Source organism: Hyperolius riggenbachi, chromosome 5 (assembly GCF_040937935.1).
Source record: "Hyperolius riggenbachi isolate aHypRig1 chromosome 5, aHypRig1.pri, whole genome shotgun sequence".
Classification (NCBI taxonomy): Eukaryota; Metazoa; Chordata; class Amphibia; order Anura; family Hyperoliidae; genus Hyperolius; species Hyperolius riggenbachi.
The window spans coordinates 118,118,392-118,131,995 of NC_090650.1; the positions used below are offsets into that span (position 1 = coordinate 118,118,392).

General features: G+C 41.8%; 1 protein-coding gene across 6 annotated transcripts in view; it reads right to left on the minus strand.

Moving 5' to 3' along the window:
• NEK10 (NIMA related kinase 10) overlaps positions 1-13,604 on the minus strand; it is a 357,380-nt gene that overhangs the window by 197,423 nt on the left and 146,353 nt on the right. For 5 of the 6 annotated variants that reach the window (XM_068236184.1, XM_068236182.1, XM_068236181.1 and 2 more), the window contains exons 20-22: positions 7,677-7,722; positions 5,700-5,821; positions 2,769-2,871 (exon numbers count right to left, since the gene is read on the minus strand). In XM_068236184.1, the coding sequence (XP_068092285.1) occupies positions 2,769-2,871; positions 5,700-5,821; positions 7,677-7,722 (271 nt within the window). The remainder of the gene's footprint in view (positions 1-2,768; positions 2,872-5,699; positions 5,822-7,676; positions 7,723-13,604) is intronic. The other variant, XM_068236186.1, reaches the window with a different exon arrangement.

Below are 13,604 nucleotides of genomic sequence, written 5' to 3' on the forward strand. Positions count from 1 at the left end.
TATAAGACGCTCTGGAATATAAGATGCACCTCGGTTTAGAGGGCAAAAATCAGGGGGAAAAAATGTATACAGTATATACTAAACTTGGTGCGTCCATGTTCTAAGAGCGTCTTGTACATGTTCTCCCCCACTGTCCTCCGGTGTCCACTATGTGTCCCTTTCTGTCCTCCTGTGTTTGTCATCCCTATCCAGCCACCCTGTGTGGTTCTCCAGCCCCTTGTGTCCCCTCCTGTCCTGTGTGTGTATGTCCTCCAGCCCCCTGTGTGGTCCTCCAGCCCCCTTGTGTGTGTCTGTCTGTGTCCCCTCCTGCCCCCGTTGTGTGTGTTTCTGTGTCCCCTTCACCCCCCCGTGTGGTCCCCCAGTCGCATGTGTGGTCCCTCCCCCTTCCATGCCTCCGCTCCCTTTTGTCAAAAATTACGGCAGAGCAACTCACCTTCCTATGGATTCCAGCGCTGTGTGGTCCGCTGTGTGGTCCTCCGCCTCCAGCATGACAGCGCTACACCTGTAAAAGAAAAGTTAGCTGCAGAGTGGCTCACCTACCGTGCGGCTTCCCCTAGTGACTGCTCCTGTGAATGACTCATTGAGTCGGTTTAGAGGGCGGCTCCCCTACTGACAGCTCCTGTTAATGATTCAATGAGTCATTCCCCATGACTCAATGAGTCATTCACAGGAGCTGTCACTAGGGGAAGCCGCGCAGTACTGGAAAGGTCTGCAGATCGTTGCCGCTGGATAGGTGAGCCGCTCTGCAGCAAACTTTTCTTTTACAGGTGTAGTGCTGACATGCTGGAGGCGGAGGACCACACAGCGCTGGAATCCATAGGAAGGTGAGTTGCTCTGCTGTCATTGTTGCCATGGGGGAGCGGAGACATGCGGGGCGACAGGCGGACCACACAGGGGGACAAGGCAAGGAGTCCACGACAATGCGGCGGATCGGGAGGTTTGTACAGTGGCATAGCTAAAGATTATGGGGCCGCATAGCAGAATTTTCATGGGGCCATTAGATATAGGCACTCTTGAGCAATGCCACCTGCCCCTACCCTATGGATAAGCAATTTACATTCTCATGCAATCTACACTGCAAATTGTCCATGGACACCGAGACATAGTCAGATGGTGGACGAACACAAGAAAGTTAAAGAGACTCCGTAACAAAAATTGCATCCTGTTTTTTATCATCCTACAAGTTCCAAAAGCTATTCTAATGTGTTCTGGCTAACTGCAGCACTTTCTGCTATCACAGTCTCTGTAATAAATCAATGTATCTTTCCCCTGTCAGACTTGTTGGCCTGTGTCTGGAAGGCTGCCAAGTTCTTCAGTGTTGTGGTTCTGCTATGAACTCACCCTTCCAGGCCCCTCTCTGCACACTGCCTGTGTATTATTTAGATTCGAGCAGCTTCTCTCTTCTCTCTTATCTTTTACAAGCTGGATAAATTGTCCTCTTAGCTGGCTGGGCTTACACATACTGAGGAATTACAAACAAGGGCAAAGCTGTTTGCAGGAAGAAAAGAGCAGCCTGAAACTTCAGTGCATGAGGGAAAAAAACACACAAATGATCTCTTTAGATTCAAAAGGAAGGCTGTATACAGCCTGCTTGTGTATGGATGTATTTTTTGTATGTGTGGACATACTGTACATCAACCTACTTCCTGTTTTGGTGGCCATTTTGTTTGTTTACAAACAAACTTTTTAAAACTGTTTTTAACCATTTTTAATGCGGCGAGGAGCGGCGAAATTGTGACAGAGGGTAATAGGAGATGTCCCCTAACGCACTGGTATGTTTACTTTTGAGCGATTTTAACAATACAGATTCTCTTTAATACATCAAGTACCAGCTGGGTACACTCTGCTCCAGGTCCCCATAGCAGCTCCTATGGCTTTTGCTACAAATGTGTTCATAAATGATGTTTGCTGCATGTGTGTGTGTGTGTAGGGGGGGCACAAGTGTATGCTGGGAGATGTGGCATTCCTAGCCATTGATGCATGGCGGGAGATTATTGACCCCGGCCCATAGTACCATGCTGGGAAGTTAAATTTTTAATGTTTTTTTATTACTACATCTCACGGCATGCACCAGCAGCTGGGGACGCTCATCTCCCAGCATGCACCAGCGTCCTGGAAATGACACAGTTGACATATTTTCCAGCATACACTAGTGGCACTTTGAAACTTTGCTTTGCGGCATTGACAGCTGCAAGATAGATGCCATTGTGGAGATGGGAGCTATGGAGCAACCGCTGAAGATAAGCTAATTTAACACTGCCCCCCACCCCCCCCCCCCCCCCAAAAATAATAATAATAATAATTTAAGTAATTTTAAATCTTTTTTAAAAGAGTTACATTAAAGGTATTACATCTTCAAATAGTGACTGAAATTTTAACAAAAAAGAAAATTACCCATCACATCTACACTAGTGGTGGTGGGAATAGGCAGCTGTTAGGTGCCTTTCTTGGAAGGAATAATATTAGCAGAAGTCATTTTCAAGTATAATATAGGTAAATGGTGAGCAAGAGGGCAGAACTTTCAATTTTCTTATTTATCGGACTACTGAAGTTATGTATTATCTGTCTGAATACAGGTTCTGCAAGTGTTTTTAGTCTTGTTTTTTGTTTTTTACTTATGTTAGACACACATGTCCATTTCAGAGTACAAGCTGGGCAATAATATTCTCTCTTTATACAAGGAGTTGGCTTGCTGTTGCTAGGCTGGACCATGAGTGTAACCAGAATTAAAACTATGGAATGATTTATTAGCATGCATGGCTACTTACTGACAGTTACTTTATCTCTTTCTCCCAGCATGATATTGTTCGGCGACAGGTCTCTGTGAACAATCAGTTTTTCTTTGTGCAAATATCGCAGTGCTAAACATAACTGCAAAAAAGAAGGAAGTAATATTCACAATGACATTTCTTCACAAACCATCTGAAAACAGAAAGCCCAGAAGGTCCTGTAATTGGCTACCCTACTTCCCAAGTGAGAATATTGCTACTGTGCAACGTACTCGTTCCCCTGCTTGGTGTTTTGTTGGTCCAGGGATTCAAATGCTGTTAGATCAAATGCCTCCTCCTCATACTGTATAAAACTACCACTTCCCTCTCCTTGTTGCCACATCCAAGGTCACAGTGCCTTTCAGGATATAACACTTCTGTATCTGAATGCCTATTCCCCTGTGGCAGGGGAGAGAGGGGAGAAATATGCAGCTCAGCAATGGGGGAGAAAGAAAGTTGGGCCAGCTTTTTTTTTTCTGGAAAGATTCAGCTGTGTGGGGAATCCTCATATGATTACTCATGCTGGTGGAGCTAAGTAATCTAATGTCCTGTTTAAGTGCTGCTGACAGATCTTACAAACAACCACAGTTTTGCTAAGAAGTTGAGGTTTCAAAAAAAATCCTAGATAGCAGAGGTCCTGTTCTTTTTTGGATCCCATGACTTTGCAGCTATGCAACATCCTCTTCCTTCTTTCCCTTCCCGCCATTGTGCTGGTTCAGGAATTTACCTCATGTTCGGTCACGTCTCATCATCTACCTCTTTGTCATCACCAAAATCAATGATACAGAAAGTGTTGAGGGGGCATCTCTATGCCATGTATTGATCTGCTCCCTCTGGCTGGTCCTGTTTTCTGCTTCTACCACCCCTACCCTTGCCACTACAGCCTCTTCCTTTTGATGTATCTAAAAAGGTATACTGTTCTCAAGTATTAATGTGTTACAAAAAAACACACTTTTTTTTACAGCAACACTTGAAGGTGAGACACTAAGCATACTACACACACCCCTATATAACAGGATCCAGTGTGAAAAAAACAGTGATCCCAAACTGGTACAAATTGTTTTTCTTTCTTTCTATTGAAAACAATACAGTTGGAAATAAGACACTCAGCAAATCTTCACATATCTTATACCTGGATAGGCTGTGACTACAAACACATAAACACTAACTAGAGTATTTAACAATGCTAACAATAACTTGAATAAAGATAATAAGCAAAAGATTCTGATTAAAAATTGAAGCAATTATTTATTTTTTTACAGTGGTATCACAGTTGAACTGGAAATGTAGTATAATAAGTCCATCTGACAAGCAGCACAAAGCTGGAGTGACAATGTGCAGAATAGCAGCAGTGCTGCCCAATGCTTCCTGTAATTGTTGCAGTTGTAACCTGGTAGCATAAGCCCTACTGACAGGCTGTACAATGCAACGATGATGGACACTGAATAGTTAGATCTATAATATGCAGAATAGCAGCAATGCCGTAATATGACGCACTTGCAAATAATGTGTTACTGTGAGCCATATTGACAGGAATAAGCAATATGATGATGAATTACTGTTTTACTATACAACTATGTCTGCACTGCCTGATACAGACCCTGCTTGAATTAAGTTTGAAATATTGCAAGTACACTAAGCTACTCTGTCCACACAATTATAAGTCTTCCTCTACTGCTAGCTCACTATCTAACTTCTCTGCATGACTGAGTAACCTGAATAGCTACACACACAACTCTGAAATAGATGCTGGATCATAGCTTTTTTTTTATAGGGCATGGGTTAGGCACATACACTGTGATCTAGGGGGCCAGTAGGATTCCTGACACCACCAAGATGATTAAAGCGGATCTGAGATGAAAAACTAACTCTAATAAGTAACTTTTCTATATATCTTATCTAAAGTTTAAATAGTTTACACAGTAAATCTAGCTGCAAACAGCTTCAACAGTTTATGATCATTTATTCCTGTGATACAATGAGGGCAGACATGTTCTGCTCGTCACATTACACACAGGAAAGTTGATAGCATCTCCAGCCCTCAGCCTGTGACAAATTCACTCCCTTTTCCCCCTTCCCTCCTCCCCGATGCCTCTGAAATCTCTGGCTAGTAACCTTCTCCTCCTCCTGCCCAGACTGAGCTCCCATAAGCCCTTGCTACAGTGCCAAGAATCTCTGGAGAAGCTGTGGGTGAGGCTTGTTTAGTTTATAGCGAATTAGTATATTAAAACAAAAAAAAAGTATTTGGCTTGAGGAATACCCTATAAACTATATAAAAGGAACACAATTATGCAATGAGTAAAAGTTTATCTCGGATCCACTTTAAGGCCTAGTGCACAAACTACACACCAAAAACCTCTAGCAGATCTGCAAAATGCTAGAGGTTTTTGAAGCAGATTTCAGAGCTATTCTAGGCATGTTTTCTAAACATGCCTAGCGGTTTTTGGAGCGTTTTTGTGTAGCACATTTCAAATATTGTTACAGTAAAGCTGTTACTGAACAGCTTCTGTAACAAAAACGCCTGGAAATCCGCTCTGATCTAGCGTTTTTCAGAATGGTTTCCACTTTCCTATACTTTAACATTGAGGCAGAAATGCCTCAGAAATCTAAAAAATGCTGCAACCTCCATCCCATTCACTTTCATAAGCCAAGCGGTTTTCCCCCTGCAAGCGTTTTAAAAAAAACGCTCCAGAACCGCTCTGGTGTGCACCAGCCCTAACAGAGGTTGCCAGACACCCAGCTCATCCCTGGCAACTGATTAACAGACTGGCGTTATACATTATAACCCACCAAGCTTCCTAAATATACCGAACATCTCTACTATTTTGTTCTGATCAACCATATGACTGGGATGAATTTAACTTGAACAGTAGCACTAGGCATACACTTTCAGGAAGAGATAGTTGTTGCATTATTTATTTATGTGTTTACCTGAATAAATATGTGCCAGAGTCGTTCTTCTGTAAACTGCTGTTTTTTCTCTTTGAGGGACTTAAAATGTTCTCCCAGCGATGCGCCTTCAATTAGCTCCATAACTATGTAGAGCTTATCATCTATGGGACAAGTAAAGACATTAAAGAGAATCTGTAACGCTCAGCAGAGGTGATCCAATGTTCGCACCCCAGAACAAACAAAATATTTACATTTGGCTGCCTGTGCAGTACACTAGAAATTTCCCTCTACCAAGGTAGTTACCTCATAGGGGCAATTTTTTCCCTTCAGATTCCCTTTAAACCCTTAATCAACTCATGCGCTGCTGATGCTTCACACCACCAATGAACAAAAAGGACCTTCCTTTTAGTTTTTTTTTTTTTAGGAAAGTGAAAATCCAAAATCTGAAGTTGACAAACTGGACAACAGAAAGAACACTTTTTCCTCAACTGCCTCTGACACTAAAATGGAAAGTGGCTCCCATAAGAAATACAGCAGGTCAAGAAAGGTCCAAAATGAGTGGTGGGTAGTGGAAATGGAGAATACTTAAAATGAGGGGAAATCTAGTGTAGTAAATAGGGTCATAGGGAAAAAATGCATGAATGATTATACTCACTTAAGTGTGTTAAAAGGTGCCCACTAATGATACAGTCTTTTTGGCCCAATCTTACGATTTCAATGTAATATATGGGACTATGGAGAGTATTCATTCAAAGTATATTCACTAACTTTACCCTTCTACTACACAGGTTTGGTAAGATTAGATAAAAAGATTGTATCATATGTGGGCACCATAAAGCAAGCCTGCAGACTATGTATTTTTTTTTAGAAGTAAGTCATACCCTAAACTCAATGTTATTGTTTTTAGTTAAAAAAAATTGTTACAGTTTTAGGAAACCTCCAAACAGTTTTAGCTTTTTTCCTTACAACTGTTTATAATGAAAAGGTGAAAAGGAGGCATATCTTCAGCAATGACTGACAGACAACAAAAGCCTTTACTGGTATATATTGTACAACACATTTCGCCAGTATTAAAGAGAATCTGTATTGTTAAAATCGCACAAAAGTAAACATACCAGTGCGTTAGGGGACATCTCCTATTACCCTCTGTCACAATTTCGCCGCTCCCCGCCGCATTAAAAGTGGTTAAAAACAGTTTTAAAAAGTTTGTTTATAAACAAACAAAATGGCCACCAAAACAGGAAGTAGGTTGATGTACAGCATGTCCACACATAGAAAATACATCCATGCACAAGCAGGCTGTATACACCCTTCCTTTTTAATCTCAAGAGATCATTTGTGTGCTTCTTTCCCTCTGCAGCTATCTTCCACTGAAGTGTCAGGCTGTTTCTTCCTGCAGAGTGCAGACAGCTGTGCCTGTATGTAATTCTTCAGTATGTGAAAGCCCAGCCAGCTCAGAGGACGATTTATCCAGCTTGTAAAAGATAATAGAGCAGAGAGAAGCTGCACTAATCTAAATAATACACAGGCAGTGTGCAGAGAGGGGCCTGGAGGAGGGAGATGCATCACAGAACCACAACACTGAAGAACTTGGCAGCCTTCCAGACACAGCCTGACAAGTCTGACAAGAGAGAGATAAGTTGATTTATTACAGAGATGGTGATAGTAGAACGTGCTGCAGTAAGCCAGAACACATTAGAATAGCTTTTGGAACTTGTAGGATGATAAAAAACAGGATGCAATTTTTGTTACGGAGTCTCATTAAGTCTGAAATATGCCCAGATAGGTCTGGGAGATACTAATTCTAATTTGGATTGATTTAAGTGTGGTGTAACTTGAAGAGCTCTCTTTACTGTTAGCAATAGCCACCAGCTAGTTGTGCAGGGAAACACCACAGTGAGTTTTATACAACTTTTATTTGAAATAAGAAAAATAGCTTGACAGGAGCAACTTTGTAAAGGAAATACATCTAATAAAAACAAATATGCACGATAACTAACAAAATACTTTACTCACTCTCTAGAAATGTTCGATAGTAGCGAACAATGTTAGGATGGCAGAGCTGCAAGACAATAAAGTAAGTTACTAAATTAAGACTCAGAGAACAGCAACAACAAATACACATGAATTACTCTTAAAGGATACCTAAACTTGAATGAATATGGGCTGCCATCCCTGCCTCTTTTTAGAAAAATGTTAGTTGCCTGGATGTAATTGGTATCTTTTGCCTTCAGCAGATGGATTCATTGACCAATAGGGTAGGTCAGAAGCTCATTTCCCTTTACCCACACTATCACCTACTAGTGACATTAAGTCCAATCACTGGAACAACTGCAAATATAGGCATACCATTGTCACTGATGTTAATCTACGATTATGTGGTTTTAATAAAATTTGATTCAAGTTTGCTTAACTTTCTTGACCCTTTATTAAGCAGATAGACAATAAAAAACATTTGCAACACTCTTTTCTCCTGTAGGATCCAAAAATCATTGTAGTATTGCATGGTCTCCTGATGGCTGCTTTTACAGATTATGGCCTGATTGCCTACTGCAACCTGCAACCTACTGGTGCAGGAACGCTGCCTGGCAAACCAAGTAAAAAACACATTCCAAGCTTGGTTTCTTTTTCCAGGCAGGGATGTCAAACTCCACTCCAGTAATCAAGGGCTGAGGTCTTCACACATTTTTGGCACAGCTTAAATGAATTAATGGGACTGAATAGGGAAAGGTGTGGTTCATCAAATAAAAACCCATTTCTCTGCCCACGGGCGTGCTTATGGCCCTCAAGCACTTGAGTTCAACCTCTGTGCTCAAAAGGTTGCTTCTAAAAGAATCCTGCTAAGTCAGTCCAATGCCAGCACTGACACAGTTATAGGACCATGTTCATCTTAACTGCTGTCAGAGAGGTTGGACTGTTATCTGGGAAAGCTAGTTATTAGCACCTTGTACATGAAAGTGCCTCAGTACTCCTGAATTAAATGGATATCTAGCTCCACAAGGTGAGAGATGGATAGTAGTGAAAGTATACCATGGCCTCAGTCATTCAGTGACTCTGTTCGAAAAACAGAGTCATTGTAAATGTACTGATTTGATATACCCAGTGAAGGAAGATACTGGCTACACCAGGGGTCAGGAGCCTTTTTAGCTGAGAGACCCATAAACGCCACATATTTTAAAATGTATTTCTGTGAGAGCCATACAATATGTTTCAAACTGGGATAGTGTGCATGTGCAGCAGAGGGCTCATGTCCCTGTTGCCATGGTGATATGTACACAGTTTATCCTCCGGGCAGTGGAAGTGTCAGACATGTCTTCAGCTTCTCTTGGGTTTCAGCAACATCAGCAATTTTCCCGAGAGCCAGACAGGAGAAGTACCTACTAACAGCTTGTACAATTAGCTAGCTGACTTGGGGGTTAAGTCACTTTGTAGACGAGATCCCTGCACTTTGGCCCAATAGGCTGCTTGTCAAGCGACAGACAGCCTATTGGGCTAACCAAAGTGCGGGGATCTCGTCCTACAAAGTCACTGTACCTGACAGGGTCATATGCCTTTGTTTGACATCATCAGATGTTTTCAAGGAAGCCTAACCAATGCTGCAAACAGTTAGTGTAGTTTCAGCTTTCGCTCTGAGTTTGTTCTATTTAATTGTGAGACATATTGATATGCTCCTCATCAGCAGGTTAGCTATCATTAGTTCATTATTACAGCTACCTGGCGGCTGCATAAGGGAGCCAAGGAGTAGAGAATAGTAGATAATAGTAGTCTTAGAATAATATGTACATTATTGTATATTAATATAGTGCTGACATCTTCTGTAATGCTTTATAGTCCATGGTCACTAGCTCTCCCTCAGAGGAGCACACAATCTAACCTCTACCAGGGGCATAACTACAAATCATGGCTCCCTCCAAAGCAAACCTTTGATGGGGCCCTCCAGTGTTTACACCATTTCCCTTGCCTACCCCTGGCGACCCTCACAACCTGCAGGGGTCATAAAACCGGTTTGGACATCTTCACACCCATAACAAATGTAGTCCCAAAAACACCTGATCTGAAGGATGGATCATTTATCAGTGGGAGTGAAGTAGTAATTGCACCTCCTTTATAGCTCTGGGCTGCCCTGCAGTCACAATGGCTGCTTCCCTGTAGCAATACCCCTAACCTCTCTATCGCCTATTGTCAGAGAGGGCTGGAAGTCAGTTATTTTACCAGCAATATGTTTTTGGGAAATAAAACTAGAGTGCCCAGAAAGACAGGAAAAATATACTAACCTCATCCAGATAGTGTCCTGACCTATATTTGAACCGGGAACCCTAGCACTGCAAGGCAACATCGGAGGAGATAGTCTTACGCCCAGGTAATAGTCAGTACTTGAGCAGAGATAATCAGCTTCTCACGTATGAGTTCTCACAAAAGTAACATTGATCATTCCTGACTAGCCTGTAAATGTTAGTTAGGCCTTGTTTCCACTTACAGCGCAGGTGACCGTGGTGACGCACGGCTCTGCGTTGCATTGTGATTCTTACAGATTTGTAACAAAAGGAATTGCCGAACAACGTGCTGAAATGCATGCAACCATGTGTTCTGATTCCGCAGTAAATCGCAACGCATGTGTGGAAACATCAGACAGTGCAGTCTATGCATTTCTGATGTCCTCGTGATTGCGAATTGTGCTGCATTTCCAAAAGTGCGGCTAAAATCGTGCAGATGGAAACAAGCCCATGATGACAGTAACTAAAGAGACACTAGTTTCCAATAGTCAGGCTAAAGGAGTCATGTAAACCCTGGAAAAACAATGATGATAAAAAGATAGATGGGAGCTACTGTTGATGTACTATGTCTGAGAATGAGAAAAACACTTCTGGTACAACAGTGTCTGCTCTACCAGGAGGTCAGTGGTTTTCCCTTCCCCTCTTAATATTTTCAAACATTTTATCCATAACAGGTGCCACTGATTAGACAAGACAAGACAAATAACATTTGTATTGCGCTTTTCTCCTTGCGGACTCAAAGCGCCAGAGCAGAGCAGCAGCCACTAGGGCGCGCTCTATTGGCAGTAGCAGTGTAAGGGAGACTTGCCAAAGGTCTCCTACTGAATTAGTGCTGGCTTACTGAACAGGCAGAGCCGAGATTCGAACCCTGGTCTCCTGTGTCAGAGGCAGAGCCCTTAACCATTACACCGTCAGCCAACTGCTTACTCAATGTCTTGGTTTCTCTTTAGACATACATTTGTCAAGTCTCTAATCAGAAAAACTGTGGGTGTCTCTAATGTTTTTCTTGTCACGAAAAAAGACATAATATATCATTTCCTCTTTTATCCTTCTTACATAGCTACATAGTTATTTGGGTTGAAAAAATACATACGTTCAACACCAGCCTGCTCCCTCACATATCCCTGTTGATCCAGAGGAAGACAAAAAAACCCTTACAAGGCATGGTCCAATTAGCCCCAAAAGGGAAAAAAATCCTTCCCGACTACAGATGGCAATCAGATAAAATCCCTGGATGAATTATAATTATATTAATAATTATTAATAATAATAATTATGGCCATGGATGTCTTTCAACGCAAGGTATGCAACTAAGCCCTCTTTATAGCGCAGAGTAAAAACCTTTTTTTCCCTTTATATGCAAATATAGAATTTGCCATGACTACTTCCTGTGGCAATGCATTGCACATCTTGGATTTGCCTACATAATAAATTCAGAATGAAAAACATATCATCTCTACTGATGAGTAGGGATGATGGTCAATGAGATAATTCAATGCAAAAGCCCACAAATTTTCTATGCAAATGTAAACAGGTTGACTATAGAACAATGGATTGAATTTCATGTAAGATCTGATTGGTGCTTTTTCAAGCTGTATACATTTGCATAGAAAATGTGTATGAGTCTGTCTCAACAATTATTTGCAAGTCATTGATCCTCCCTACATATGGCTTCTCAAGTGAACCTGTGGTAATCTGTTTTGTGGTGTGACACCCAAGTCTGCGAAGTTGATTGTGCCCAACCCTTTCATCTTTACTTAGCTTCTCCCATTGGCCAGCTGTGACTAGACGTGTGTCCAGTGTCATTAATCATGTTACCAACATCACATGAATACAGTCAGATGACAGTTGGTCAGTGGGAGCAGCTAAGGGAGGGAAGAAGTGGCAGGTCCAATGTACAGCTCAGGCCTGGGTCTCACTTCATAAATAGTTGGACATGTTCACTTTAAAGAGGTGAGAGGTATGTAGAGGCTTCCATATTTATTTCTTTTTAAGCAATACCAATTGCCTAGCTGTCCTGCTGATCCCCTGCCTCTAATCCTTTCAGCCATAGGCATTGAACAAGCATATGGAGATCAGGTGTTTCCGACAATATTGTCAGAGCTGACAAGATTAGCTGCATGCTTGTTTCTAGTTTGATTCAGACACTACTACAGCCAAATAGATTAGCAGGGCTGCCCGGCGACTTGTATTGTTTAAAAGAAAATAAATATGGCAGCCCATATCACTCTCACCTCGAGTTCACTTTAAAAAGGCAAGTAAGCAATCACTTTCTTTTTCACTAGGAACTGGGAATGGTCTATACACACTACTGGGAACAATCTACTTACACCATGGGCCCTATTAAATCTTGATCTAGATAAAATTGGCAGATTGCTCGCTGCCCATGCTAATCCATGACAGATCTGTCAATCTAGGTAAATTAGGAATAACTGGAGGTTATAGAAAGGCATGTAGGGAACCAATATACAGGGAAAATCATTTAGCCCCCTTGACTTACTTGTGGTCCATTAACGTTCCTTATGTAAATAATAATTATTGCTTACACAAACTTGTATGCACTTTCTCAGGACCCACAACACAAATTATGAGATAATAATGTTTCAAAAGGTTGTTTGATGAAAAACATATTAGCAGAGTTACTTTTTAAAAACGATGTATATTCCTAACTAGCCTTTGTTGAAATATTAAGCTACCGGTACTGCGTACGAGAGGTTTCCAGGGATGGTCGTAGTCAGTCAACTTCGCTACGCTGGAACTTCGCGTAGTTTTACGCAATTACGTTTCGTCAAACTACGGCTTTGAAATCAAATATTCGCTTTGTATGCATTTCGTAGACTACGCGTTAAAATACGCAATTACGCGTAGTGCGAAGCGTTGTGTATGCGGATGCTTATGCCCGCATGCAGAAAATTTTACTCATGAATTCCTCTTTAAATGCTTATACCGGGAACTCTTCTATGCGTACATTCCCCTTTCCAACACGTAAATTTGTAAGCATACAATCACACGCGGAAAATTACACGTGAGTAACGCATTCGTAGTTCACTACGCTATACACTTGTTAACTACGCATAGTGGGCGTAAGCTACGTGTAGCGTTACTTCGCTACGCGAAAATTCGTAAGCGTAATTTTGAAACTTCATCTACGAACTACGATGCGTAGATGCGAACTACGATGCGTAAATTCGCACTGGCGTAGTTTCTGCTCATCCCTGGAGGTATCGGCGCAGGAGACTTTGGCGCAGGATACAGCCGGTTTATGGCTGGTCCTGCTGCTGCACAAGTCCCGGCTGTGTTAAATACTATTCCCCCTCCATGTCGCCATGGATGGTGGGGAATGAAATAATTTGGCTTCCAGCAATCGCTGGAAGCCGAATTATTGTGTTTTAAAAGTAACTTCAGCTCCGTCTTCTGACAGCGCCGAAGTTACTCCCTGTGCGCCAAAGTCTCCTGCGCTGGATTCACTGTGTTCGCCAGTACTTATTCATTATTATGTACATAGAAGCAAAGAGGAAATTCTTACTCATATAAACAGATGCTATTTTCTCATTGTTAAACAGGTGAGTTTCTGAGTAGTGGTTCGTATGTGTAAGTTAAAATATAATAGCAACTGCTGCTGAGCTATCAGGCAGTGCACGGCTCAGCAAGGCCAGTCATGTAGATGGAG